The sequence below is a fragment of the Chiloscyllium plagiosum genome, unplaced genomic scaffold, assembly GCF_037043375.1.
Source record: "Chiloscyllium plagiosum isolate Xiang-an unplaced genomic scaffold, Cpla_swu_hap1 HiC_scaffold_8, whole genome shotgun sequence".
Lineage (NCBI taxonomy): Eukaryota > Metazoa > Chordata > Chondrichthyes > Orectolobiformes > Hemiscylliidae > Chiloscyllium > Chiloscyllium plagiosum.
The window spans coordinates 3,476,951-3,501,684 of NW_028270146.1; the positions used below are offsets into that span (position 1 = coordinate 3,476,951).

The following is a 24,734-nucleotide window of genomic DNA, read 5'->3' on the forward strand; positions in this document are numbered from 1 at the left end:
GGTAGAGAGAGGGTGAGAGAGAATGTGGTAGAGAGAGAGAATGTGTATAGAGACAGCGAATGTGATAGAGAGAGGGAGAGAGAGAAAGTGATCGCGAGAGAGAGAGAAAGAATGTGTATAGAGACAGAGAATGTGATAGAGAGAGGGGGAGAGAGAGAGAGAATGTGATAGAGAGAATGTGATAGAGAGAGAGAGAGAGAGAATGTGATAGAGAGAGGGAAAGGGAAAGAGAGAATTTGATAGAGAGTGGGAGAGGGAGAGAGAATGATAGAGGAGAAAGAATGTGTTAGAGAAAGAGAGAATGTGACAGAGGGAGAGAGAGAATGTGTTAGAGAAAGAGAGAATGTGATCGTGGGAGAGAGAGAATGTGTTAGAGAGAAGGAGAATGTGATAGAGAAAATGTGATAGAGAGACAAAACATGTGATAGAGAAAATGAGATAGAGAGGGCAAATGTGATAGCGAGGGAGAGAGAGAAAGTGATAGCGAGAGGGAGACAGAGAGAATGTGTATAGAGACAGAGAATGTGATAGAGAGAGGGAGAGAGAGAGAATGTGATAGAGAGTACGTGATAGAGAGAGGGAGAGAGAGAGCGAATGTGATAGAGAGAATGCGATAGAGGGTGAGAGAAAGAGAATGTGATAGAGAGAGGGAAAGGGAAAGATAATTTGATAGAGAGTGGGAGAGGGAGAGAGAATGATAGAGGGAGAGAGAGAATGTGTTAGAGAAAGAGAGAATGTGACAGAGGGAGAGAGAGAATGTGTTAGAGAGAGGGAGAATGTGATAGAGAGAGAGAATGTGATAGAGAGACAAAACATGTGATAGAGAAAATGAGATAGAGAGGGCAAATGTGATAGCGAGAGGGAGAGAGAGAAAGTGATAGAGAGAGAGAGAGAGAATGTGATAGAGGGAATGCGATAGAGAGAGGGAGTGAGAGAGAATGTGATAGAGAGAGGGAAAGAGAAAGAAAATTTAGAACAGAGAACAGAGAAGAATACAGCGCGTACAGGCCCTTCGGCCCTCGATGTTGCGCCGATCCAAGCCCACCTAACCTACACTAGCCCAATATCCTCCGTATGCCTATCTAATGCCTGTTTAAATGCCCATAATGCTCATTCCTGAAGAAGGGCTAATGCCTGAAACGTCGATTCTCCTGTTCCCTAGATGCTGCCTGACCTGCTGCGCTTCTCCAGCAACACATTTCCATCTCTGATCTCCAGCATCTGCAGACCTCATTTTCTCTCCATAATGAGGGAGAGTCCACCACTGCTACTGGCAGGGCATTCCATGAACTTACGACTCGCTGAGTGAAGAACCTACCCCTAACATCTGTCCTATACCTACCCCCCCTTAATTTAAAGCTATGCCCCCTTGTAATAGCTGACTCCATACGTGGAAAAAGATTCTCACTGTCGACCCTATCTAAACCCCTAATCATCTTGTACACCTCTATCAAGTCACCTCTAAACCTTCTTTTCTCCAATGAAAACAACCCCAAGTGCCTCAGCCTTTCCTCATACGATCTTTCTACCATACCAGGCAACATCCTGGTAAACCTCCTCTGCACCCGTTCCAGTGCCTCCACATCCTTCCTATAGTATGGTGACCAAAACTGCACACAATACTCCAGATGCGGCCGCACCAGAGTCTTATACAACTGCAACATGACCTCAGTACTCCGGAACTCAATTCCTCTACCAATAAAAGCCAGTACACCATATGCCTTCTTCACCGCACTATTTACCTGGGTGGCAAATTTGATAGAGAGAGGGAGAGAGAGAATGTGTTAGAGAAAGAGAGAATGTGACAGAGGGAGAGAAGATGATAGGGAGAGAGAGAATGTGATAGAGAGGGGGAAAATGTGATAGAGACACAGAGAGAGTGTGATAGCGAGAGGGAGAGAGAGAATTTGGTAGAGATGAAGAATGTGATAGAGAAAGGGAGAGAGAAAATGTGTGAGAGAGAGAGAATGTGGTTGAGAAAAGGAGAGTGTGTGATAGAGATTGGGAGAGTGAATGTGTTAGAGAGAGAATGTGATTGAGGGAGAGCAAATGTGATATAGAGAAATGGAGAGAGAGAATGTGATAGAGAGAGGGAGAAAGAGAGTGTGATAGAGGGAGAGCGAATGTGATAGACAGAGGGAGAGAATGTGATAGAGAGAGGGCGAAAGAGAATGTGATAGGAGGAGACTGAGAATGTGATAGAGAGAATGTGATAGAGGGAGAAAGAGAATGTGATAGAGAGCAGGAAAGAGAGAATGTGATAGAGGGAGAGAATGATCGAGAAAGACAATGTGATAGCGAGAGAAAGAAAATGTTAGAGAAAGAGAGAATGTTATAGAGGGAGAGAGAGAATGTGTTAGAGAAAGAGAGAATGTGATAGAGAAAGGGAGAATGTGAGAGGGAGACAGCGAATATGTTAGAGAAAGGGAGAATGTGTTAGAGTGAATGTGATAGAGAGAGGGAGAGATAGAATGTAATAGACAGAGGCACAGAGAATGTGATAGAGAGAGGAAGAGAGTGAATGTGATAGAGGGAGAGAGGATGTGATAGAGGGGGGGAGAAAATGTGAAAGAGAGAGGAAGAGAGAGATTGTGATAGAGAGAGAGAATGTGATAGAGAGAGAGAATGTGATGGAGAGAGAATATGATGGAGAGATGATTTGGAGACGCCGGTCATGGACTGGGATGTACAAAGTTAGAAATAATACAGCACCAGGTTATAGTCCAATAGGTTTATTTAGAAGGACTAGCTTTCGGAGCGCTGCTCCTTCATCAGGTGGTTGTGCAGAATAAGATTGTAAGACACAGAATTTATAGCAAAAGATTCCAGTGTGATGTAACTGAAATTATATATTGAAAAAGACCCGGATTGTTTGTTAAGTCTCTCATCTTTTAGAATGACCATGTTGGTTTCAGTTCGTTCACATGTAAATCCCAAATTTTTTTTTAGAGTTACATTCTCAAGTGAACTTTAACAATTGATGTCATGTCGGCCCTGATAAGGTATTGAAGGTGTTAGCTCCCTGTGAGGCTGTCTGTGCCGCAATGGTCAGACTGATTCTCATCTAAAAAATGGATTTACAGAAGTTTTTGAGCAAAATAAAATGTAATTCTGCAAGTACAAATTCACGCCACAAACTTATATGTGTGTGTGTGTCTGTATATAGTGCAATGGGTCACCTGTAGTGTGACATGAACCCAAGGTCCCGGTTGTGGCCATCCCCATGGGTACCGAACTTGGCTATCAGCCTCTGCTCGGCCATTTTTTGTTGGTGCCTGTCCCGAAGTCTGCCTTGGAGGACGGTCACCCGAAGGTCCAATGTCGAATGTCCTGGACCACTGAAATGTTCTCTGACTGGGAGGGAACACTCCTGTCTGTTGATTGTTGTGCAGTGCCCATTCATCCGTTGCCGTAGCCTCTGCCCGGTCTCACCAATGTACCATCCTTGCCTACAGCGTATGATATAGACAATGTTGGCCAAGTCATATGAGTACCTGCCACATACATGGTGGGAGGTGTCCCCACGCGTAATGGTATATATGTCCACACTCTGACATGTCTTGCAGCGTCTACCGTGACAAGGTTGTATGGTATTGTCCTGAAAGCCGGGCAGTTTGCTACGAACAATGATCTGTTTGAGGTTTGGCAGTTGTTTAAAGCTGAGAAGTGGAGGTGTGGGGAAAGTCTTGGCGAGGTGCTCATTCTCATTGATAATGTGCTGCAGGCCACGAAGAACATGGCGTAATTTTTCAGCTGCTGGGAAGTACAGGACAACGAAGGGTACCCTGTCAGTTGCAGCACGTGTCTGTCTCCTGAGGAGGTCATTATGGTTCCTTGCTGTGGCAGGTCGGAACTGGCGGTCAATGAGTTGAGCATTGTACCCAGTTCTTATGAGGGCATCCCTGAGTACTTCCAGGTGCCCGTCATGTTCCTCCTCATCTGAACAGCTCCTGTGTATGTGTAAGGCTTGTCCATAGGGAATGGCTGTTTTAATATGTTTTGGGTGGAAGCTGGAGAAGTGTAGCATTGTGAGGTTGTCTGTGGGTTTGCGATAGAGTGTGATGCTGAGGTGCCTGTCCTTGATGGAGACGCATGTGTCCAAGAATGAGACAGATAGTAGAGAGTAGTCCATGGTGAGTTTGATGGTGGAATGAAACTTGTTGATATCATTGCGTAGTTTAATCAGTGACTCCTCGCCATGGGTCCAGAGGAGGAAAATGTCATCAATGTACCTGGTTATAATGTTGGTTGGAGATCCTGCGTATAGAAGAAGTCTTGTTCAAACCTGTGTGTAAAAATGTTGGCATATTGGGGTGCAAATTTGGTCCCCATGGCTGTTTCATGTGTCTGGATGAAGAACTGGTTGTCAAAGGTGAAGATGTTGTGATCGAGGATAAAGTGGACAGTGCTCAGAGATTGGTAGCTGTTGGTATTGAATACTGAGGCTGTACCTGCAATGCCATCATTGGGGGGCTGTTAGTGTAGAGTGCTGAAACCTCCATTGTGACGAGGAATGTTCCTGGTTCGAATGGTCCGTGGGTGCTGAGTTTCTGTAAGAACTCTGTAGTGGGTGGCACAGTGGTTAGCACAGCTGCCTCACAGCGCCAGAGACCCGGGTTCAATTCCCGCCTCAGGCGACTGACTGTGTGGAGTTTGCACGTTCTCCTCTTGTCTGTGTGGGTTTCCTCCGGGTGCTCCGGTTTCCTCCCACAGTCCAAAGATGTGCGGGGAAGGTGAATTGGCCATGCTAAATTGCCCCTAGTGTTAGGTAAGGGGTAAATGTAGGGGTATGGGTGGGTTGCGCTTCGGCGGGTCGGTGTGGACTTGTTGGGCCGAAGGGCCTGTTTCCACGCTGTAAGTAATCTAATCTAATCTAATCTAGACATGGAGGAATTCATCAGACCAAATGAGACTCCGGGAATTTTTTCAAGATGCCAGCAGTGATCCCAATAAGCCCACCGACGAACCAGAACAGTCATCACAGGGATTTGTAGAGGAGCAACCAAAGAAGGAGTCAACTTGGACCCCACCGGAGGGCCGCTGCCATGGGCTTGACATATATGCTCGAACCATCAGGAAATATGTAAATGCCAGGTTCATCAGCTGTACCCACATGTAGAGCAGAACGTCACCCGATCACAATGCAACACCATCCATGCTCTCAAAATCAATCACAACATTGTCATCAAACCAGTAGAAAAAGGAGGAGCCATCGTTATTTAGAATAGAACAGACTACTACAGATTGGTGGGCAGCACTGTGGCTCAGTGGTTAGCACTGCTGCCTCACAGCGCCAGAGACCTGGGTTCAATTCCCGTCTCAGTTGACTGACTGTGTGGAGTTTGCACATTCTCCCCCTGTCTGCGTGGGTTTCCTCCCACAGTCCAAAAACGTGCATGTTAGGTGAATTGGCCATGCTAAATTGCCCGTAGTGTTAGGGGCAGGGGTAAATGTGGGGTAATGGGTCTGGGTAGGTTGCGCTTCGGCAGGTCGGTGTGGACTTGTTGGGCCGAAGGGCCTGTTTCCACACTGTAAGTAATCTAAACTATACAACTGAAATGTACTGACAACTGAACACCAGGAACACTACAGGCAACTACCAGCCGACCCAACCAAACAACACGCCAGTGAACTAAACACATTGATCAGGACTTTGGACCCAGTTCTTCCGACCCAATCATCCCACGTACTTCTTGCGTAGGCGACTTCTACTGCCTTCCGAAGATATACAAAGCCAACACACCAGGATGTCCCATCGTATCAGGCAATGAGACTCTGTGTGAGAACCTCTCTGGCTATGTCGAAGATGTCTTGAAACCCCCAAGGAACCCCCAGCTTCTGTTACGACACTACAAATTTCTTACAGAAACTCAGCACCCAGAGACCAGTCGAACCAGGAACATTCCTCGTCACAATGGCCATTTCAGCACTCTACACCAGCATCCCCCACAATGACAGCATCGTGGCAGCAGCCTCAGTACTCAACACCAACAACTGCCAATCTCCAAACACTGTCCTACAATTCATCCACTTTATCCTCGATCACAACGTCTTCACCTTTGACAACCAGTTCTTCATCCAGACACATGGATTAGCCATGGGATCAAATTTTCACCCCAATATGCCTAGATTTTCATGCACAAGTTCGAACAAGACTTCTTCTCTACACAGGACCTCCAACCAACACTACACACCAGGTACATTGACGACATTTTTTTCCTTTGGACCCATGGCGAGGAGTCACTGATAAAACTATTCTCGGATAGATACATCTCCATACAGCACCACACTCTACCACAAACCCACGGATAACGTCACGATACTACACTTCTCCAGCTTCCACCTGAAACATATTAAAACTGCCATCCCCTATGGACAAGCCCTACTCATGCACAGGATCTGCTCAGATGAGGAGAAACATGACGGGCACCTGGAAGTACTCAGGGATGCCCTCACAAGAACGGGGTACGATGCTCAACTCATCGACTGCCAGTTCTGACATGCCACAGAGAGGAACCGTAATGACCTCCTCAGGAGACAGCCACGTGCTGCAACTGACAGGGTAACCTTCGTTGTCCTGTATTTCCCAGGAGCCGACAAACTACGCCATGTTCTTCGCGGCCTGTAACACATTATCGATGAGGATGAGCATCTCGCCAAGACCTTCCCCACACCTCCACTTCTCACCTTTAAACAACAACCAAACCTCAAATAGATCATTGTTCATTGCAAACTGCCCAGCGGTAGGCACTGCAAGACGTGTCAGAATGTCGACACAGATACCACCATTATGTGTGGGGACACCTCCCACCATGTACGTGGCAGCCAACATTGTCTACCTCATACGCCGCAGGCAAGGATGCCCTGAGGCATGGTACATCGGTGGGACCGAACAGAGGCTACGGCAATGGGTGGATGGACATCGCACAACAATCAACAGACAGGAGTGTTCCCTCCCAGTCGGGGAACACTTCAGCGGTCCAGGACATTCGACCTCGGACCTTCGGGTGACCGTCCTCCAAGGCAGACTCCGGGACAGACAGCAGCGAAAAGTGGTCGAACAGAGGCTGATAGCCAAGTTCGGTACCCATGGGGGTGGCCTCAACTGTGACTTTGGGTTCATGTCACACTACAGGTGACCCCCATTGCACTACACACACACACACACACACACTCTCTCTCTCATACACTTACACATACAGTCCCACACACACCCTCTCACAGACCTAAAGCCCTTTACACTCACACACATACTCTCACAGCTCTCACAGACGCTCATAATCCCCCTCCCCCCAAACACACGCACGCACATGCACATATAAGTGTAGGGTGAAGTTATACTTGCAGAATTACATTTTATTTTGCTCAAAAACTTCATGAATCCACATAAGATTCCATAAGTCCATTTTTTAGATGAGAATCAGTCTGACCATTGTGGCACAGACAGCCTCACAGGGAGCTAACACCTTCCATACATTATCGGGGCCAATATGACATCAATTGTTAGAGTTCACTTGAGAATGTAACTTCTACAAAAACGTTTTGCAATTTACATGTGAACGAACTGATACCAACATGGTCATTCTAAAAGATGAGAGACTTAACAAACAATCCGGGTCTTTTTCAATATATAATTTCAGTTACATCACACTGGAAACTTTTGCTATAAATTCTGTGATAGAGAGGGAATGTGATTGAGAGAGAGAATGTGGTAGAGATAGAGAGGGAATGTGATAGAAAGAGAGAAGGAATGTGATAGAGAATGTGGTAGAGATAGAGAGGGAATGTGATAGAGAGAGCAAGAGAATGTGGTAGAGATAGAATGTCAGAGAGAGGCAATGTGACAGACAGTGTGTGTGGTAGAGAGAAACAATATGAAAGAGAGAGTGTGTGATGGATAAAGAGAATGTGATAGAGAGACAGAGACTATGTTAGAGAATGTGGTAGAGAGAGAGACAATTTGAAAGAGAGTGTGTGATAGATAAAGCGAATGTGATAGAGAGACAGATTGTGATAGAGAATGTGGTAGAGAGAAAGAGAGGCACACACACACAATGCGTTAAAGAGAATGTGATAGAGAGAGAGGGTGGGAATGAAATGGACAGAGAAGGAACATGATCGAGAGAATGTGATACAGAATATGATAGAGAGAATGTGATATAGGGAGAGGGAATGGATTGAGAGAGAACGTGAGAGGGAGAGAGAATATAGCGAGAGGGAGAGAGAATGTGCTAGAGAGAGAGAATGTGAGAGAAAGAGAGAGAATGTGATAGTGAGAGAATGTAATTGAGATATAGAGAGGGAGAGAGGGAATGTGATAGAGGAAGAAAGAGAATGTGATAGGTGGAGAGTGAGAATGTGATAGAGAGAGAGAATGTGATATAGAGAGAGAGGGAATGTGATAGAGAAAGAATGTGATAGAGAATGTGAGCGAGGGAGAGAGAATGTGGTAGAGCGAGGGAGAATGTGATAGAGAGACAGGAGAGTGTGATAGAGAGGATGACAATATGATAGAGAGGTGGAGTGCGATAGAGAGAGAGAATGTGATCAGGTGAGAGTGAATTTGATCGAGAGTGAGAATGGGATAGAGAGTCAGAAAATTTGATAGAGAGAATGTGTTGAGAGGGTGAGAATGAGAGAATGTGTTGAGAGAGAGCAAATGTGACAGAGAGAGAATGTGATCGAATATAGAATATTACAGTGCAGTACAGGCCCTTTGGCCCTTGATGTTGCGCCGACATGTGAAACCAATCTGAAGTCTATTTAACCTACACTATTGCATTCTCGTCCATATGTTTATCCAATAACCATTTAAATACCCTTAAAGTTGGCGAGTCTACTACTGTTACAGGCAGGGCATTCCATGCCCCTACTACTCTCTGAGTAAAGAAACTACCGCTGATACCTGAATGTGAATGTAATAGAGAGAGAGAGAAAATATGATAGAGAGGAAAGGAATATGACAGTGAGAGAGGGGGAGAATGTAACAGAGAGGAAGAGAGAATGCAATAGTGAGAGGGCAGGAATGTGTGTGAGAGAGTGAATGTGATAGAGAGGGAGTGTGTGTGTGTGTGTGTGTGTGTGTGTGTGTGTGTGTGTGTGTGTGTGTGTGTGTGTGTGTGTGTGTGAGAGAGAGATAGAGAGAGAGAAAATGTGGGAGATAGAGGGGAGATGTGATAGAGTGAGGAAATGTGATCGAGAGCGAAGGAAATGGAATAGAGAGAACAAGAATATGATTAAAGGGGGGAATGTAATATAGAGAGAGAGTGAGAGAGAGACAGGGAAACAAAACAGAAATAGCTGGACCAGCTGAGCACGTCTCGCAGCATCTGAGGAAGTTTCACCAGACCCAAAACGTTAGCTAATTTCTCTTCAGAAGTGCTGCCAGACCTACTGAGCTTTTCAGCAACATCTGTTTTTGTTTCTGATTTATGGCATCCGCTGTTCTTTTGCGTTTTTTTAGAGAGAGTGAGGAATGTAATAAGACGGGGAATATGACAGAGAGGGAATGTGACAGAGAGAGGGAATGTGACAGAGAGGGAATGTGATACAGAGAGAGGGAATGTGATACAGAGAGTGAGCAATGTAATAAGGCAGGGGGAATGTGACAGAGAGAGGGAATGTAATAGACAGGGGAATGTGACAGAGGGAGAAGGAATATGATAGAGAGAGGGAATGTGACAGAGAGAGGGAATGTGATAGAGAGGGAATGTGACAGAGAGGGAATGTGATACAGAGAGAGGGAATGTGATACAGAGAGTGAGCAATGTAATAAGGCAGGGGGAATGTGACAGAGAGAGGGAATGTAATAGACAGGGGAATGTGACAGAGGGAGAAGGAATATGATAGAGAGAGGGAATGTGACAGAGAGAGGGAATGTGATAGAGAGGGAATGTGACAGAGAGGGAATGTGATACAGAGAGTGAGCAATGTAATAAGGAATGGGGAATGTGACAGAGAGAGGGAATGTAATAGACAGGGGAATGTGACAGAGAGAGGGAATGTGACAGAGGGAATGTAATAGATGGGGAATGTGACAGAGAGAGAAGGAATATGATAGAGAGAGTGAGGGAATGTAATAGACAGGGGGAGAGTGACAGAGAGAGAGGGAATTTGATAGAGTAAGGAATGTAATAGACAGGGGGAATGTGACAGAGAGAGAAGGAATGTGACAGAGAGAGAGAGGGAATGTTACAGCACTAGGGATCTGGGTTTGATTCCCGCTTGTCTGTGTGGAGTTTGCACATTCTCCCTGTGTCTGTGTGGGTTTCCTCCGGGTGCACCGGTTTCCTCCCACAATCCAAAGATGTGCAGGCCAGGTGAATTGGCCATGCTAAATTGCCCCATAGTGTTAGGTCTGGGTGGGTTACTCTTCGGAGGGTCGGTGTGGACTCATTGGGCCAAAGGGTCTGTTTTCACATTGTAGGGAATCTAAAAAAAAAGAATGTGATAGAGAGAGGGAGAATGTCATAGAGGGAGAGAATGTGATAGAGGGAGAGAGAGGATGTGATAGAGAGAGAGAGGGAGTGTGATAGAGTAAGGAATGTAGTAGACGGGGGAATGTGACAGAGAGAGAAGGAATGTTACAACACTAGGGACCTGGGTTCGATTCCCGCTTGTCTGTGTGGAGTTTGCACATTCTCCCCGTGTCTGCGTGGGTTTCCTCCGGGTGCTCCGGTTTCCTCCCACAATCCAAAGATGTGCAGGTCAGGTGAATTGTCCACGCTAAATTGCCCACAATGTTAGGTCTGTTAGTCAGGGGTAAATGTAGGGTAGGGGAATGGGTTTGGGTGGGTTTCTCTTCGGAGAGGCGGTGTGGACGTGTTGGGCTGAAGGGCCTGTTTCCACACTAGAGAATCTAATCTAATCTAATAGACAAGGGGGAATGTGACAGAGAGAGAGGGAGTGTGATAGAGTGAGTGATGGAATTTAATGGGGGAGAGGGAATGTGACACAGAGAGAGAGGGAATGTCATAGAGGGAGAGAGAATGTGATGGGGCATGTAATAGTGAGATGGGGGAAATATGTGAGAGAGGGAGAGAGTACATGATAGAGAGAGAGGGTCTGTGTGTCCATGAAAGAGAAAGAGAGGGAATATATGTGAGAGAGAGTGTGATAGGAGAGAGAGAATGTGATAGAGGGGGAAGGGAATGTGTATGAGAGAGAGTCTAATAGGAGGAAGAGAGAAAGAAAGAGAATGTGATAGATATTGCAATAGGAAGGGAGGAATGTGATAGAGAGTGGGGAAATATGACAGAAAGAGAGTGGACTGGAATGGGATAGAGAACGTGAGAATATGATTGCAAGGGGGGAATGTAACATAGAGAGAGAGAGGCAGCAAAACAAAACCATAAGTAGCTGGAAAGGCTCAGCAGGTCTAGCAGCTTCTGTGGAAGCTTCAGACCCAAAACGTTAACTCTGATTTCTCATCACAGATGCTGTCAGACCTGCTGAGCTTTTCCAGCAACTTCTGTTTTTATTTCTGATTTATAACATCCACAATTCTTTAAGTTTTTATTAGAGAGAGAGAATGTGAATGGGGTGGGGGGTTGGTGGGAATGTGATAGAGAGGGAAAGGATAGAGAGAGGTAGAGGGAATGTGACAGAGAGGGGGAAATGTGATAAGGAGAGGAGGATGTGTGTGTGTGAGAGAGAAGGGAATGTTTGTGAATGTGAGTGAGGGAGAATCTAACAGAGTAGGTAGAGGCGATATGTGAGGGGGCATGTGAGAGAAAGAGGAGAAATGTGAGAGTAAGAGAGGAGGGAATATGTATGTGTGTGAGACAGAGATGGAGAATGTGATAGAGAGAGAAAATGTGACAGATTGGAGGGTGCAACGTGTGACACAGAGAGAGAGGGAATGCGATAGGGAGAGAGGGGAAGAATGTGATAGAGAGCAAATGTGTGATAGAGAAAATTTAATAGTGATGGAGAGAGAGCATGTGATAAAGGGATAGAGAAATTAATAAAGATTGAGAGAAAGAGTACATGGCAGAGGGAGAGAATGTGATAGATTGTGTGTCAGAGACAGATAATGTGACTGGGATGAGAGGGAGAGAACCTAACAGAGAGAGAGAGAATGTGACAGGCTGAGAATGTGATGGGGGGTAGGGGGAATGTAAAGGGGTTGAGAGAAAGACAAGAGAATGGGGTGGATATAGAGAGGGTAGGATAGATAGAGAGTACAAGAGAGTGGGAGCGAAAGACTGTGAGAAAGGAGGTATAGCGAGAGAGGAGGATAGACATGGAGTTGGAGGGATAGAGAGAGAATGGGAGTATGGGGAAGAGAGAGGAGGTGATAGAAAGTGAGGGTGGGATAGAGTGTGCAGGAGATATAGAGAGAATGGGAGAAATGTAGATAGGAGGGGATAGAGAGAAAGAGAGGCTAGAGATTGTGAGAGAGAGGGGATAAAGAGAGAGTGAGATTGATCAAAGTTTGGGAGAAGATTTGTAGCTCGGATGCTCGTTGTTGTGGTTCTGTTCGCCGAGCTGGAAATTTTTGTTGCAAACGTTTCGTCCCCTGTCTAGGTGACATCCTCAGTGCTTGGGAGCCTCCTGTGAAGCGCTTCTGTGGTGTTTCCTCCAGCATTTATAGTGGCCTGTCCCTGCCGCTGCCGGTTGTCAGTTTCAGCTGTCCGCTGTAGTGGCCGGTATATTGGGTCCAGATCGATGTGTTTGTTGATGGAGTTTGTGGATGAGTGCAATGCTTCTAGGAATTCCCTGGCTGTTCTTTGTTTGGCTTGCCCTATAATGGTAGTGTTGTCCCATCAACAAACACATCGACCTGGACCCAATATACCGGCCACTACAACGGACAGTTGAAACTGACAACCGGAAGCGGCAGGGACAGGCCACTATAAATGCTGGAGGAAACACCACAGAAGCGCTTCACAGGAGGCTCCCAAGCACTGAGGATGTCACCTAGACAGGGGACGAAACGTTTGCAACAAAAACTTCCAGCTCGGCAAACAGAACCAGAGTGAGATTGAATTTGAGAGAGATGTAGAGGGAGGGAGTGGGTATAGAGAGGGAAAGGGGGATACAGAGGTGGGATTGAGAGGGGGAGGGGGTGGAGTTATGGGGGTGGATAGTGAGAGAAAGAAAATGGAAGTAGAGAAAGATGAAGAATGCAGTAGATAGAGAGATAGGGGAATAGGGAGAGAGTAAACAGACAGATGTGATAGTGGGAGAGGGGAAGAGAGTGCAGGAGAGGAATAGGATTGGGGGACAGGAATGGAGAAAGAGAGAAAGGAGAGTGAGAGACGGGGAGAGGAGAGGAGGTGGTTAGAGAGAAAGATAGGGGCTAGAGAGTGTGTGTGTGTGAGAGAAGGTATAGAGAGAATGAGTGGTAGGATACACATTGTGGGGTAGAAAGAGAGTAGTAGAATAGAGAGTGAGATGTGGGATAGGGAGAGACAGATGGGGAGAGGGGTCGTATTGAGAGGGATATAGAGAAAGTGGGGGTAGAGGAGGGAAAGAGCAGTTTGGGATACAGAGCGGGAGAGGGTGTGGTTATAGTGGGGATGGATATAGAGAGGGAGAGGATAGATAAAGAGTGAGGTGGTATAGAGAGAAAGTGGAATACTGAGGTGGATAGAGAAACAGCGAGGACGGGAATGGGGACAGAGGTGGGTGTCTATAGCACGAGAGGAGTGGCAGAGAGGGAGAAGTGGGGGGGAGAACATGTGTGAGAGAGAGAAAGACCCGGGTTTGGAAAACAGCTGATGAGGGGTGGGTGGGCACATGAGGTGCATGTGGATGAGATAGGGAGAGGATGGAGAAAGACATCAAAGTGCTTCAGAGCCAGTGAATTACTTACTGTTGGCTAGAAAACCTTCACACAAGATAAGGTCATTTACAAGCTACAGTGATATGGAGATGATAGGGGAGGTGATAGCCTCGTGGTATTGTTTCGAGAATATTAATCCAGAGACCCAGGGATAATGTTCTGGGGACCCAGGTTCAAATCCTGCTATGGCAGATGGTGGTCTTTAAATTCAATTTTTTTAAAAAATCTGGGATTAGGAGTCTAGTTGTGACCATGGAGCCATTGCCAATTGTCAGGAAACCCATCTGGTTCACTCATGTCTTTTAAGGAAAGAAATCTGCCATCCTTACCTGGTCTGGTCCACATGTGACTCCAGACCCACAGCAATGTGGTTGACCCTGAAATGTCCTTTGGGTGGTTCGGAGTGGGCTGGCCAGCATCGTCGATATCCCGTGAATGAGTTAAAAGAAAGCAGATTGTCAGTTTTAGTGATGCTCGTTCAGGGATAAATGTAGGTCTCTGTACTCAACCCCTCTACTCATCTTCCAGTAGGAACCATGAGATCTTTCATTTCCTGTTAATGAACCCATTGCATAACAGCTAATCCAAATGACAGTACCTTCCCTCAGTGCTGCACAGTGAGGGTTGACCTGGATTCTGTACCCAGGTCTATGATGTGGATATTCAGACTTGAGAGCTGAGTCTTCTGATTTACTGAATCTCAGCTGAAATCTGAGAGTTACTGATATGACTGATGGGGTTGAGGGGAGGTGGTGCTTTTGATTGAAGCAGTAACAAAGAAACACTGAGGCAGCAGGGGAGCATGTTGAACATGTATATGAACTCACCACAGGCTAATCAACACTGTCCGTTCTACCCTATTGGGTTGTGAGCTGTTTCTCTTTGTATCCTCCCCCTTCCAGATTGTGAAGACTGGGCGACGTGCCAGACAGTCCCTTGATACATCACAGGAGGAGACTCGCTTGAGCCACAAAGCACCTTCCAGCAGCACTGGGCCAGAGGTGAGTGCTTGGGTGAGCAGCTTTAAACCTTTCTCCCCCTCTTGTCTTTGCTCTCAAGATGTAGCCAGGAAAGAGAGCAATGTTCCCACCACCTAAACCACTCAGCTTGAAAACAGCCAGTGCCTTTCAGCTACTCAAGGATAACAGCCACTCGCATTAACAGCGGCGTCACAGTTACTGACTACAGACACAACTGGCTTTACATCTCATTTCTTGTTTTTGTTTTGTATAAAACAAAACTAGGAGTGCTGGAAATCTGACAAAAACAAAACAAAAATTGCTGGAGAAATTCAGCACGTTTGGCAGCATCTGTGGAGAGAAAATCTATGTCTAGTGACCCTTAAATGTTGACTGCTTTCTGTCAACAGATGCTGTCAGACCTGTTGAGCTTCTCCAGAAATTTCTGTTTTTTTTTATTTCTGTATGATCATTAAACATGTGGAAATCTGTGTGCTATCAGTCTGCGGGTTCCTGATCCCTGGTTCTGTAGGGTTGGGCCTGAATTTCTGTGGATGGCACGTTGTTGTCCCAATGCAAAGGGGGAATATAAAGCAGAGTGTGCCCTTGGAGACTCTCCTGATACCAAGAGCTAGAGAGATTGAGCAGTTTGGAAGGGTGGTCAGTAGTTATTGCCTAGGAAACTGTAGATACAGTCTTCAACAATGGAGGATATAGAAATCTCTGACGTTGTAGAGCTGGGGGAGATAGTGCAAATGAGGAGCCTGAGGCCATGAAAGGACCTGAAAGTCAGACCTGGCCCATAGAAGATGATTGTGGTTGTTGGAGGTCAGTCATCTCAGCTCCAGGACATCTCTGCAGGAGTTCTTCAGGGGAGTGCCCTAGGCCCAGCCATCTTCAGTTGCTTCATCAATGACCTTCCCTCCATCATAAGGTCAGAAGTGGGGATGTTCGCTGATGATTGCATAATGTCCAGCACCATTCGCCACTCCTCAGATACTGAAGCAGTCCGTGTTCAAATGCAACAAGATCTGGACAATATCCGGGCTTGGGCAGACAAGTGGCAAGAAATATTTGTGCCACACAAATATCACGCTCCAATAGGAAAGAATCTAACCATCTCCCCTTGATATTCAGTGATGTTACCATCACATCACCTATAAGTGACTCGAGATCCATAGCAATGTGGTTGACTCTCTTAACTGCCTTCTGAAATGGCTGAACAAGTGACTCAGATACAAGGCTTCTTGTGGTGACCATAATGATTATTCTTTCCTGAAGGTGCTGCTCTCACTGGAGTGCGGGGTCCCCCTCTTTCTCCTGAAGGGGCTGACTTTCACTGGGATACAGGTCCCCTCTGCTGACTCTAAGTTGAATACTAGTCCCCTGGCCTCCTGAAAGTGAGGAAAAGTAATTTCTATTTCAAAGACTTCAAGAATAGGGGGCACAGAAGGCGAGAGGAGAGAGATTTAAACAACACATAAGAGGCAAATTTTTTTTCCCACACAGTGGTTCACGTGTGGAATGAACCCCCTGAGGATGTGGTGGATGCAGATACATTTACAATGTTTAAAAGACATTTGGATGGATCCATGAGTAGGAAAGGTTTAGAGGAATATGGGCCGGGAGCAGGCAGATGGGACTAGTTTAGTTTGGGATTATGTTCAGCGTGGACTGGTTGGATGGAAGAGTCTGTTTCTGTGCTGTATGATTCTCTGACTGCTCAAAACTCAAAATTAAAACATGACACTGTTCTCCCTTCGCAACTTTAAAGAGGCATTTAGACAGACACATGAGCAGGCAGTGAATAGAGGGATATGGACCGTCTGCAGGCAGATGGGATTAGTTTAGAATGGCATCATGGTCAGCACAGACTTGGTGGGCCAAAGGGCCCGTTCCTGTGCTATACTGTTCTGTGTTCTATCCCCATTGTGCAATGGTAGTGTCCCTGCTTCTGAGCCAGGAGAGCAGAGTTCAAGTCCCACCTTTTCAAGAGATTTGTAATAACGTCTCTGAACAGGTTGATGAGAAGATTTCTGTATTCTGAGTGTATGTGACTCTTTTATTCAATGTCTTGATTAGTAACCCTAATTCTGTTCTGCATTGAAACCTATATAGGGTAAAACTGATGCCTTGTGTCATTATTTCAATAACAAAGTAAATAAATTCCCCTGGTGAACTGGTCTTTCCTGCTGATTTGAGTCATTGGTTCCAAAAGAATGGCAAATATGTTGCTGCATCAATGATGCCAAATTAGGCCAAGTGCCCGGGTAAAATTGGGTGTTTCAAAGCCCCAGTGACCCTTTCTGCAAATAAAATGCATATCTTTTCTCCCAAAAGTATTGCAGAAATGTTTAAGCCTGGTCATGAATGCCAGGAAACTATCAGGAAGGCACACTGTCCTGCCGACGAGGAGAATTCGGTCAGTGTTATCAGGCGTGGATGTTTCAGGATCCACGGAGAGCGAGAGATCGGGTCGTAGGGGAGTTAGGCCCTCAGGTGTATCACTGACTCTACATCTCTCTAGATGATGATAGAGTCTTGAAGAGAGGTACAGAGGAATCTGTTGCATATTCCCAGGAATGAGGGACCTCATCTTGCTGAGATGCTGGGGAAGGTAGGGTTGTGGCATCATTTTAAAGGGAGTGCAGGAACAGTGTGTATACTCAAATCTTTGGCAAGACCAGTTGAGAATCCTGTGTAATAAAGCATAAGCAACTCTTAGCTTCAGTAGATGAGTAACTGAGCGACATAAGACATTATTAGGACTGGTGATCAAAAGCTTGGTCAAGAGGTAAGTCTTCAAGAGCATCTGAGAGATGGGCAGAGGTTTATGCAGGGAATTATGGAGCTTGGGGCTCAGGCAGCTGAAAGCATGGCCATCAATGGTGCAACAAAGGAAGTCAGGAATATGCAAGAGGTCAGACTTGGAAGAGTGCCCAGATCTTGGAACATTGTGGGGCTGGAGATGATTACAGAGATAAGGATGAGCAAGGAGTGATTTGTATAAAACAAAGTGGTCTTAAAATCACAGTGATGCCTGGTCAGGGCTGCTGTGTGTCAGTAAACTCCGGGGTGAATGTTTGGTTCAGGTGCTGTCCAAGGGTGATTGATGAACAATTTGGTGTCACTTTGGTGATTCTTTTTGGGAGGTCAAAAGCAAGAGGAAAATATGCAGTAAGTGGCGGGACATTAAGGAGCATTGATGTGCAGAGGGATCTTGGAGTGCAAGTCCTTGGCTCCCTGAAAGTGCCAACACAAATGGCATGCTTGCCTTCATTGGTGGGGGCATTGAGTGTAAATGGGGGTGGCATGGTGGCTCAGTGGTTAGCACTGCTGCCTTACAGCACTAGGGATTGCACATTCTCCCTGTGTCTGCGTGGGTTTCATCCCACAGTCCAAAGATGTGCAGGTCAGGTGAATTGGCCATACTGTTAGGTGCATTAGTGAGAGGGAAATGGGTCTGGGTGAGTTACTCTTCAGAGGGTCGGTGTGAACTTGTTGGGCTGAAGGGCCTGTTTCCACACTGTAGAGAATCTAATCTAATCTAATCTATATTTTAAAAAGTCATGTTGCAGCTGTATAGAACTGTAGTTAGGCCACATTTGGAGTATTGTATACAGTTTTGGTCACCAGACTATATGAGGGATGTAGAAGCTTTGGAGAGAGTGTAAAACGGGTTACCAGTACATTACTTGGATTGGAGTGTATTAACTATAAAGAGGGGTTGGACAAAGTTGGATTGTTTTTGCAAGAGCATCAGAGGCTGAGGGACAACCTGATAGACATTTATAAAATTATAAGAAGCATGGATAGGGCGGATAGTCGCAGTCTTTTACCCAGGGTGGGAATGTCAGATACCAGGGGCATAGGTTTAAGGTGAAAAAGGGAAGAGTTCAAAGGAGATGTGTGAGGAAAGATTTTTTTACATCGAAGATAGTAGTCAGTGCATTGCCAGGGGAACTGGTAGAAACAGATCCAAAGTTTAAGAGGCATTGAGACAGATACATGAACCGGCAGGGAAATATTGTGCTGCCATTGTCTTACCAGACCATAGGACTGCTCTCACATGAGAGAGAGACAGCTAGCGGCGATTCGACCCGAAGGTCACCACACCTCAGGCAAGGGGCAAGGAATAGAGGAATATGGACTACATGCAGGTTAGGATACAGGCAACAGAGTTCTGGATGAGCTCAGGCTTGTAAAAATATAGTTGGAATAGTTGCTGGTGACCAAGGTATGCAGTTTCTCTTCCTCTGTCATTGGATGGGAGCATTGCTGCAAGGCATTTGGCACCAGTCCATCTTTGCCTCTGAGAAGGATGAGGAAATTCATTTCATGCTACACTATCTCCATCATTGACATGAGGCTGAATGGCTTGTTGTTGGCTTTATGACTTTCCCCTTTTTAAGGGGAGTTAAATTTACATCCTTCAGCCCTCTGACACCAACCCCATAGTTAAGGAGTATTGGGATGTTGTAGCTAGTTCTTTCTCAATGTTGGCATGTACTTTCCTCAGTAAATCAGAAATATCCCATCTGGATTAGGTGACTTTTCTACTTTGAGATTTCTGCCTAAGACTTGATGTCTGACACAGTGTATCTTTCTATTTTTTTACATGTTTGAGTTCTAGAAAGAAAGACTTGCATTTATATAACACCTGTCTTGTCATACTGATGTTCTGCTTAAGTTATGATGATCTGGAATCTGAGATTCAAACACTGTGGCACATCCGGGAGGGGGAGAGTTACCTGGACTTGTTTCAGGAGGCACTCACACCTGGCAGATTAAGTAATTTAAGTAATTCAAGTTCAGTCAGTGATCAGGACCAACAGGGTGTGACTGTAAGTGAGGCAGGTAAGGGGATTCTGAGGTCAGGAGTGGAGGAGCCTCAGCCCCTGACTTTGTCCAACAGGTATGAGATTTTTGCTCCTTGTATAGATGAGGAAAAGGACTGTAGACAGGATGAGCCAGCTGACCACGGCACCATGGTGCAGAAGGCCAGTCAAGAGGGGGGAGCAAAAAGACAAGGAGTTGTTATAGGGGATTCTATAATTAGGGGGAACAGATAGTATCCTTTGTGAGCCGGATCGGGAGTCTCGCATGGTGTGTGCCTGCCCGGTGCCAGGGTGCAGGACATCTCTGACTGGCTTGAAAGGATACTGGAGTGGAAAGGGGAGGGTCCAGTTCTTGTGGTCCACATTGGGACTAATAACATAGGGTGGAGGACCTGTTTGGGCATTATCAAGCACTAGGAAGGAAATTAAGGAACAGGTCCTCGAGGGTCATAATCTCTGGATTACTGCCCGAGGCACGTGTGAATTGGCGTAGGGATATGATTTAGTAGCCATCATAGAGACATGGTTACAGGATGGTCATGACTGGGAGTTAAATATCTAAGGGTACCAGACTATTCAGAAGGGCAGACAGGAATGCAGGGGAGATGGTATCACTCTGATATTCAAGGATGACATCAAGGCGGTGCTGAGAGATGATATAGGAAAATATAGATGACATAAGAGATGATATATGGACAATAACCTTGCATCCATTTGGGTGGAAACTAGAAATTCTGAGAGGGAAACACACTGATAGGCGTAGTCTATATGCCACCAAATAATAACATCACATAGCGGGGAGCAATAAACAAAGAAATAACTAATGCCTGTAAAAACGGTACGGTAACTATCATAGAACAGTACAGCACAGAACAGGCCCTTCAGCCCACAATGTTGTGCTGACCACTAATCCTCATGTATGCACCCTTATATTTCTGTGACCATATGCATGTCCAGGAGTCTCTTAAATGTCCCAGTGACTCTGCCTCCACAACTGCTGCTGGCAACGCATTCCATGCTCTCACAACTCTCTGTGTAAAGAACCCGCCTCTGACATCCCCTCTATACTTTCCTCCAACCAGCTTAAAACTATGACCCCTCGTGTTAGTCATTTCTGCCCTGGAAAATAGTCTCTGGCTATCGACGCTATCTATGCCTCTCATTATCTTGTATACCTCAATTAGGTCCCCTCTCCTCCTCCTTTTCTCCAATGAAAAGAGTCCGAACTCAGTCAACCTCTCCTCATAAGATAAGCCTTCCAGTCCAGGCAGCACCCTGGTAAACCTCCTCTGAAACCTCTCCAAAGCATCCACATCTTTCATATAATAGAGCGACCAGAACTGGACGCAGTATTCCAAGTGCGGTCTAACCAAAGTTTTGTAGAGCTGCAACAAGATCTCATGACTCTTAAACTCAATCCCCCTGTTAATGAAAGCCAAAACACCATATGCTTTCTTAACAACCCTGTCCACTTGGGTGGCCATTTTAAGCGATCTATGTACCTGCACCCCAAGATCCCTCTGTTCCTCCACACTGCCAAGAATCCTATCCTTAATCTTGTACTCAGCTTTCAAATTCAACCTTCCAAAATGCATCACCTCACATTTATCCAGGTTGAACTCCATCTGCCACCTCTCAGCCTATCTCTGCATCCTGTCAATGTCCCGCTGCAGCCTACAACAACCCTCTATACTGTCAACGACACCTCCAACCTTGGTGTCATCTGCAAACTTGCTGACCCATCCTTCAATCCCCTCATCCAAGTCATTAATAAAAATTACAAACAGTAGAGGCCCAAGGACAGAGCCGTGTGGAACACCACTCACCACAGACGTCCAGGCAGAATATTTTCCTTCTACTACCACTCGCTGTCTTCTGTTGGCCAGCCAATTCTGTATCCAGACAGCTAAGTCCCCCTGTATCCCATTCCTCCTGACCTTCTGAATGAGCCTACCATGGGGAACCTTATCAAATGCCTTGCTGAAGTCCATATACACCACATCCACAGCTCGACCCTCATCAACTTTCCTAGTCACATCCTCAAAGAACTTCATAAGGTTTGTGAGGCATGACCTGCCCTCACAAAGCCGTGTTGACTACATTTAATCAAGCCATGCTCTTCCAGATGGTCATAAATCCTATCCCTCAGAATCCTTTCTAACACCTTGCAGACGACAAACGTGAGACTTATTGATCTGTAATCATGGGGGTTTTAATCTACATGCTGATTGATTGAACCAGGTCAGTCAGAGTAGCCTTGGGGAGGGGTTTGTTGAGTGTATCTGTGATGGTTTTCTTGAACAGTATGTAATGGAACTGATCAGGGAACAAGCGATCCTAGATCTGGTCCTGTGTAATGAAACAGGAATAATTAATGACCTCATAATCAGGGATCCTCTTGGAAGCAGCGATCACAGGATGGTTGAATTTAGAATACAGATGGAGAGTGTGAAGATAAAATCCGATCCCAGGGTCCTGTGCTTGAATAAGGGGGACTATGATAGAATGAGGGAGGACCTGATTAAAATAGACTGGGAACAGAGACTTTATGGTGTAACCGTTTTCAAGCAGTGGAGGACCTTCAAAGCAAATTTTAAAAGTGCTCAGCAAAAGCATATTTCAGTGAGAAGGAAGGACTGGAAGAGGAGCAATAATCTGCCATGGGTGTAGAAGGCTATAAGGTGAAAGCGAAGGCATTCAAAGTGTCAAAAACAGCAGGAAACTAGAAGATTGGGAAAACTTTAAAGGTCAACAGAAAGCCACAAAAACAGCTATAAAGTAAAGTAAGATCGAGTATGAGAAAAAACTAGCACAGAATATAAAGACAGACAGTAAAAGTTTCTGTAAATATATAAAATGAAGAAGAGTGGCTAAAGTAAATGTTGGTCCTTTAGAGGATGAGAAGGAGCAGTTAGTTCTGGGAGATGATGAAATGACTGAGGCATTGAACAGGTACTGTGTGTCGGTCTTCACAGTGCAGGACATGAATAACATGCCAGTAAGTGACAAAGAGACGGAGGTGGGTGAGGACCTGGAAACTATCATTATAATGGAACAGCTAGTGTTGGGTAAGCTAATGGAGCTAAGGATAGATAAGTTTCCTGGCCTGATGGAATGCATTCCAAGGTACGAAAAGATTTGGCGGGAGAAATAGCGGGTGCACTGACGGTAATTTTCCAAAATTCACTTGATGCTGGGGCAGTCTCAGCAGATTGAAAATAGCAAATGTGATGCCACTGTTTACAAAGGGAGGTAGACAAAAGATGGGGAATTATAGACCAGTGAGCTTAACCTCTGTAGTGGGGAGGATTGTGAATCTATTATCAAGAAAGAAATAGCAAGGTATTTCGATAGAAATTGTCCCTTTGGGCAGATGCAACATGGGTTCATGAAGGGCAGGTCATTCTTAACAAATCTTTTGGAATTCTGTGAAGACATTACAAGCAAGGTGGACAATAGGGACCCAGTGGATGTGGTGTACCTATAATTCCAAAAGGCCATCAACAAGGTGCCGTACAAGAGGCTGCCGCATAAAATAAGGATGCCGCATAAAATAAGGATGCATGGTGTTGGGATAGAGGATTAGCATCGGCAGAGGATTGGTTGACTGACAGGAAGCAAAGAGTGGGGATAAATGAGTGCTATTCTGACTGGCAGTCAGCAACTAGTGATGTGCCTCAGGGATCAGTGTTGGGACTGCAATTATTTACAATTTATACAAATGATTCAGAGTTGGGACCCCGTGTAATGTATCAAAGTTTGCCGATGACACCAAGACGAGTGGCAGAGCAAAGTGTGCAGAGGACTGTGAAACTTTGCAGAGGAACATGGAAACATTGAGTGAGTGGGCCAAGGTCTGGCAGATGGAATACAATGTTAATAAATGTGAATTCATCCATTCTGGTAGGAGTAGCACTAAAAAGGACTATTATTTGATTGGTAAAATGTTGCAGCATGCTGCTGTGCAGAGGGACCTGGGTGTCCTTGTGCATGAATCACAGAAGGTTGGTCTGCAGCTTCAACAGATAATTAGGAAGGCAAAGCTTAAAAGCAGGGAGGTTATGTTACAGCTGTACAAGGTGCTGGTGAGGCCACACCTGGAGTACTGTGTGCAGTTTTGGTCTCCTTACTTGAGAAAGGATGGACTGGCACTGGAGGGGGTGCAGAGGAGGTTCACTAGGTTGATTCTGGAGTTGAGGGGGTTGGTTTATGAGGATAGGCTGAGTCAATTGGGATTATACTCATTGGAATTCAGAAGAATAAAGAGGGATCTTATAGAAACATAGAAAGTTATGAAGGGAAGAGATAAGATAGAAATAGAGAGGATGTTTCCACTGGCAGGTGAAACTAAAACAAGAGGGCATAGCCTCAAAGTTAGGGGAAGCAGATTTAGGACTGAAAGAGAAGGAACTTCTCCACCCAGAGGTTAAGATGGATTTTTTTTAACAATAAAGGAATTAAGGGATACAGTGAGAGGTGGATAAGTGGAGCTGGGTCCATGAAAAGATCAGCCATGATCTTATTGAATGGCGGAACAGGCTCAAAGGGCCGGACGGCCTACTTCTGCTCCTAGCTCTTATATTATGTCAGCATCATGGTCTAATGTCAGTATCCCATCAACATTTATCTGGGTCGTGCTGGACCGAGTATGATGATCCCTTTTCAGCTTGTTCCATTGCAGGATTGTCCTTGGGAAGAAAACTAGTCAATACTCTCTTGGAAACCAATTGTCTTTGTAGTTTGTGTGGATAGATACCCCATTGTCACAACCAACTGAGGTAGTGTGCTGAGAATCAACCCTTGCTACTCTTGGAATCATCACAAAAGTTAAAATTCAAAAAAATGTACAAAACTATCCCACTTGGTTTCCAGACCCAACTTGCTCGAAAGCATGGGTAAGGTCCCTTAATTAACAAGAATTACTGTGTAGTACTTTGGACATCTGATCACTTCTCTGTCTATCTTGCTCTCAAACCAAGCTGCTCCACTCCCTGTGAATTAATCACATGGTTGTTGGCAGGCACAAGATGTTTGTGATTGACACCATCTGTAATTAACCCTTAACTGTGAGCTTGTTTACACCCATGGGTGGGACGAGATTTAGGGGGCTGTTTTTCTCCCATTTAACTGGAAATGGGAAGGAATTCC

At 45.5% G+C, this 24,734-nt stretch overlaps 1 protein-coding gene across 2 annotated transcripts in view; it reads left to right on the forward strand.

Annotated features, from left to right (window-relative positions):
- The window catches only part of ift43 (intraflagellar transport 43 homolog (Chlamydomonas)), a 198,804-nt gene that overhangs the window by 6,180 nt on the left and 167,890 nt on the right, over positions 1 to 24,734 (forward strand). For both annotated transcript variants that reach the window (XM_087989541.1, XM_087989542.1), the window contains exon 2: positions 14,692 to 14,790. In XM_087989541.1, the coding sequence (XP_087845667.1) occupies positions 14,692 to 14,790 (99 nt within the window). The remainder of the gene's footprint in view (positions 1 to 14,691; positions 14,791 to 24,734) is intronic.